Source organism: Geospiza fortis, unplaced genomic scaffold (assembly GCF_000277835.1).
Source record: "Geospiza fortis unplaced genomic scaffold, GeoFor_1.0 scaffold333, whole genome shotgun sequence".
NCBI classification, from domain to species: Eukaryota; Metazoa; Chordata; class Aves; order Passeriformes; family Thraupidae; genus Geospiza; species Geospiza fortis.
Window position 1 is genome coordinate 4,109,055 of NW_005054347.1, and position 5,503 is coordinate 4,114,557.

At 52.8% G+C, this 5,503-nt stretch overlaps 1 protein-coding gene across 1 annotated transcript; it reads right to left on the reverse strand.

Moving 5' to 3' along the window:
- Positions 1–112: 112 nt before the first annotated feature.
- Positions 113–4,870, reverse strand: TMEM275 (transmembrane protein 275). Its single transcript, XM_031058731.1, has 2 exons — positions 4,577–4,870; positions 113–751 (listed from the first exon to the last, which is right to left on the reverse strand). The coding sequence occupies exon 2, from the start codon at positions 659–661 to the stop codon at positions 113–115; it is 549 nt and encodes a 182-aa protein (XP_030914591.1). The 5' UTR covers positions 662–751; positions 4,577–4,870.
- Between the last annotated feature and the right edge of the window lie 633 nt (positions 4,871–5,503).

Consider the following 5,503-nt stretch of genomic DNA (forward strand, 5'->3'; position numbering starts at 1 on the left):
GACTGACTGCTGGCTTTCCACAAGCACCTTCCCCACGCCTCTGGCTGATGGCACATTTCCAGCCCGCCCATGGCAGCGTTTGGCTGGCTGCTGACAAAAGCTTCGCCCAGGTTTAGGATGTGGCCAGGTCCCTGGGCAGGTTGAGCTGTATGGCCTCTCCCCCTGTGGAGTATTTGGCCACTGGCCCGTTGCCTTCCATGGTGAAGAGTTTGCAAGCCTTGGCGTTCTCGTGAACCGGGGTGGACTTTTTGGAGGAGATGGGGGAATTGGTGGGGCTCAGCTGGACAGCAGTGGTGTCCTGCACCGTGTGCTCGCTGGTTTCGATTTCAAAGGCTGTGTTGCCAGGTTTGATGAGGCCAATGTTGGAGCCTGGTTTGGATTTCCTGGCCCCGTGGGCCGGGGGCCTCCGGCTGCAGATGCAGCAGGCACCGAAGAACGTGAAGGCCACCACCAGCAGGATGGGCCCGATGATGATGGGAGGGTTGTTCACAGGGAGGAAGGTCCCAAAGGCAAAAGCTCCCACTAAGGTGATGTTGATCCCTGCTAGCATGATGCAGAGTCCACAGGCACAGCAGAGAGCCGGGGAGGGGAGGCCCTGGGGTCGGGTCTTCTTCTGGGTGGGTTTTTGGGGCAAAGAGGCGCTGCTCTTTTCACTGAACATGCTGGGAAGAGTCTTGGAGGTCACCTCAGTCCTCACAGGGTGAATGCTGTGTTGGGAAGGCTGTTTCCAGTCTCCTGTTGCCTTGAAATCCTGGAGAGGAATGAAGCAGCAGCTGTTAGAGCAATGAACCAAAGCACATTTCCCCTGCCATTCCTGGTGACCTGCATCTTCTCCGGGTCTGCTGGTGCCAGAAACTAAGCACAAACTCAAGCCTGCTTTCAAGGCTGAACTTGGCTTGATCTTGAACTTGACCACCCTGACTGTGGTGGTCACATGTGGTCACTCTCAGGCTGGAGCACTGAGCCCAGCGTGCTCCATGTCCTTTGCTCTCCATGTGGATGATGCCCAAGTGAATCCGAGCGTGCCATGGCTAGGACCTGTGCCATTGCTGGTCTCACAGGGTTGTCACCACCCACACAACACCTGCCCAAAATAACAGACTCCAGGACTGCCCTGAACACCCCTCACTGCAGTACTGGTGATGTATTTTTGAACGGGTAATGGTCCACAGTTGTGGCAGAAAGGGGGACACTTTGCTCCATGTCTCAGTTCTCCAGTCATTGAAATGAGTCAGCCAGGTTGCCTTTCCAGCCAGTGGGATAAAAGGTCTCAGAAGATGACCCAGAACATCCTCAAAAACGTCTGTACTGGGAGGCTGAGCTGACTACAGAGGCAATCCTGAAGATCCCTCGAGCAGGTAACACTTGGATGCTCAGTGATACAAAAGCCATCGACAGACACTGAATGACACTCTGTCAGTCACATAAATCTGTAATAAAATGGAGCAAATGTGGGTGTTTTGTCAGCTAGACCATGCTTTCTACCATGCATCTCACCATCTTTGGTGTGATCACAGGAGACCCCACAGAAGGGGAATGGGAATCTTGTTTGCCTCAGCAGCAATAAACCCAAACTTCAACAAGCCTTGAGCAGTATCAGCTCCAGGATGGAGGCTCATGGAAACTGAGATGCTGAAGCTGAAAAAGAGCCTGTGTGGGGATCTGTCTAGGACCCAAGGCAGTAACACAGCCCTGGCTGACAGTAGCAGCTTCTCCATGGAGGAGATTATTGGATGTGATGAGAGCTGGATTTGTGTTTGCCGTACTTGCTGGGAAGTCAAATTGCCAGAAGCCAATTTGTCAGCAGTTTGCTGGTGATGTCTTTGATTTTACAGGCAGGAGAGCATTTCTCTTCCCAGCCAGATTGCAAACAATAGCAGGCTGCTCTTCCTTCCTCTCCTGCCTAGCTCTCTAGCTTCTGCCCTCCTCTCCTGTCAAATCCCTTTCAAAAGTGTTGTCAGCAAAAAACTGATACCACTCAGTTTCTATGGCAAGAGCCAAGAATCTCTGTTGTGCTATCAACACTCTGTAGCCACTAAATTAAACAAAAACCAAAACAAACAAAACCAAAACAAAACAACCCCCCAAAACCAAACAAAAACACAAAACAAAGGAAAAACACCAAACAAACAAACAAAAACCAACAACAAAAAACAAGCCATCACCCATCACACTGACACACACCAGTGGGATCAGCCAGGCATTTTCAACATCTTTCCTAGGTTATAAAATTTTCTGGCACCTCCAGCTGAGGCAAAGCTCTCTGCTGCTCTGTCAGGTGTCAGATCTCATTTCCTTGGCTTGGGCTTTTGTTTAGACCTGGATGTGTGCAGCAGTGAACTTTCAGCAGAGTTACTATTCCGTGAGGCAGCTGGAGCTGCCAGGGACAGGATTGAATCCTTCCTCATCTGGGGATGCCTGACTGGAGAGAGGTCTCTCAGCAGGCAAAGATTTTTCAGGATACTGAGAGAGTGTGAGAGAGAAAGGGCGTTTTCTCCATCAGCCAGGCTAACACACATCCATGTTTGCCTAGCAGTGTCCTTTTGTTCTGCCTGGGAACCCTGGCATGCTGATGGGAGCTGGAGCCCTGATTCTGCCTCCTCCACCAGCAAGATAGCTTCTGGTTAAAAACACATTTTTGCACTGTTTGCAGATGCCAGCCCAAACCTTTAGCACACAGAGGCTGCAGACACCCCAGTGTGGCTCTTCCCCTTGTTTTGCCCCACATTCTCCCACTGCAAAATACCCACCAGGGAACTGCATGGCTGCTCGTGGTTTAAAAACATCACAGACTCACTCCTTCAGCTTTCTTCCTCCTGGCTTCTCACACTCACCTGCTTCCAGTCTGAAGGAATTCTCCCTCCTGGAAGAGCCAGGCAGCTGGGCTCCAGCAGGACACTAAACACTCCAGCTGCTTCTGCTCTTAGGCAAGGCATCACCAGAGGTCTGCCTGCCCCTGTGGTTTTCAAGAGGAGCTTCAACCTGTTGCCCATCCCATCTGTCAGTGGGCACCTCTCCAAAGAGACCCTGTGGTTTCTGGCTGCTTTCAAGGCTGCAGAGAGCTCACCCAGCATGGTCCCTCACAGCTCATTCTCTCTGCCTGGCAATTTTTGTTCATCATTACAGGTCCCTGAGCACAGGGGCTGCAGCTTGTCACACCCTCTCTACAGCTGCTCCAGAAGTGTTCCGGCCATGCTATGCCCAAGGCAAAACTTCTTTCCCCTTGTCTTTGCTTACACCTACATGGGGTAGTGGGCCTTTCCCAGCAGAAAACAATGGACTCACTGGAGATTCCAGCCTGGAGTCTCTCCCATCAGGCTGGGGGCAGGAGATCTTGGAATTCAAGCATGATTGCAGAACATGATTCCAGAACATGGTCTGCACACACACCACAGGGTAACTCACAGCACAGAGAGATGTTTGGACTGGGAACACACAGAAAGTAGAGCAATGGTTGCTTTTGTCTTCATCTCCATATGAAACACCAAGGATTGCACACAAGGAATTGCTGTTAGACCACCAGATGACATGGGGCTGAGAAAGCCAACAGAGCAGCGGAGGATAAAGCAAAAAAGAAACCAAAGCCACAGAATGTCTTATGCTAATCTCTACCTAACAAGGCCCCATGACAACATAAAGTCCATCTTTATTCTGATTTTCATGTACAACAGGAGCATCTTTGCTCTTCTGTCATCTCCCAAAGCCCAGACTGATGCTTCTCTGTCCCCTTCTTAGGCACAAGGATGGGCTGATGTGGGTCAGCTCCCACTGCTGACCTGCCTGGGGATATCTGGCAGCTTTTACGTTTCACTACAGTGAAATCAATGGCTTAAAAAATTACCAACTTTTCAGCCAAATTATTCTGATTAAAATGACCAACTTCCGTTCCATCAGGAGTGTAAGAAGTTCTCTTTGGGCTCTTTGTTTGAAACAGGTTCTTTTCTTATCAGTTAGAGTGTAGGTTTCTTCTCCAAACAATATTTCAGCATGAAATGCACTACTGCAAGCACTGCTGTGCAAAAATAAAAGCTGCACACTCAAGCTGGCATGATGGAAATCCAGAGGCTATAATGGTTCCTTCCAGGGGAATAGCCACCCCTCCCTATACTCTCAGGGGGACAAAGACAGACTTTCACCCATATCTCTGAGAGTTCCTAGAGCTTGAAGGTCATACTGACATATTCAGCCAGCATTTTAGGAGAATTGTCTAAAACCACAGCAGCAGCACCAGCAGCGTGTACAGCCAAGCACGCTTCCCTCTTAGTTTTAGTGGAGAGAAATTGAGCTGTCATCCTTCAGTGCAGCAGCACAATGAAAATATTTGACAGACCACAGATGAGTCCCCTTTCCAGAGGTGTGATGGCACAGAAAAATAATGACAGTGATCAGCAAACTGAAATTGCAGCCAGACAGCTACAACCACCCCACACACAGGCAGGCTCACAAACACACAGACACGCAACATTTCGCTGCCAGGGGAAGCACAAGAGTTTTTTTTTTTTCCTGGGCAAACTGCTGGGAAACTCTCTGGTAGGGCCAGAGAGAGCCTGGGTGTCTGCAAGGGGAGGATGCTTACCTGGGATGGAGCGCGGAGCCAGGGAAGGCGATGGAGGGAGCGGCTGCCCGGGGTCTCCCCCTCACCCTTCACTCGGGGATGGCAAAGCCATGGCTCGTCCCAGCAGAACCGGGGCTGGAAGCCTGCGGGCAGAGGGAGCTCACAGCCCTCCTCCCCTCTTGTCACCGAGCTCAGGAAACTTTGCTGGGGTGTCAGGCGCGCAGTCCTTGGCAGAGCTCAGAGAGCTCCGCCGCTTTCCCCCCACTTTCTCCCTCGCCCTCGGAGGACGATGTTGCTCTGTTTAGGCAGATGGGTGCTCAGCCGCAGCATCCCTGCCCCGCCGCATCCTCTGCTGCCTCCTCCTCCTCCTCCCGCAGCCCGCGCACCGAGCTCAGGAAACTTTGCTGGGGTGTCAGGCGCGCAGTCCTTGGCAGAGCTCAGAGAGCTCCGCCGCTTTCCCCCCACTTTCTCCCTCGCCCTCGGAGGACGATGTTGCTCTGTTTAGGCAGATGGGTGCTCAGCCGCAGCATCCCTGCCCCGCCGCATCCTCTGCTGCCTCCTCCTCCTCCTCCCGCAGCCCGCGGTGCCCGGGAGGCTCAGCCCACCGCCCACCGCTGTCCGGCGCCGCTCATCCTCGCCCCGCTGCTTTGCCTTCTTCCTTTTCTACTTCAAGGCTGCAGCTCCCGCCCCCTTCAGCTGACAGAGGTGCCCGGAGCAGAACAGCCCCTTTTTCCCCCGGGGAGAGGCAAAACCCGGGAGCGCATCTCCGCCGAGGGTCAGCCCCGGGGCGGGGAGCGGGGCAGGGAGGGAGACTCCGCCGGATGCCGAGGAACGGCGTGCGGGCTCGCCGGTGCTGCAGCCAGGCGCGGATCCCTCAAAGGTTTGAAATGCACGTAACCAGTAATTAAATAAAAAATTACAACCGGTGTTCGGTGCCTTTGGCTGGTG

Coding starts and splice junctions, on each gene's coding strand:
- TMEM275 (XM_031058731.1), bottom strand. CDS start 661: ATGTTCAGTGAAAAGAGCAGCGCCTCTTTGCCCCAAAAACCCACCCAG.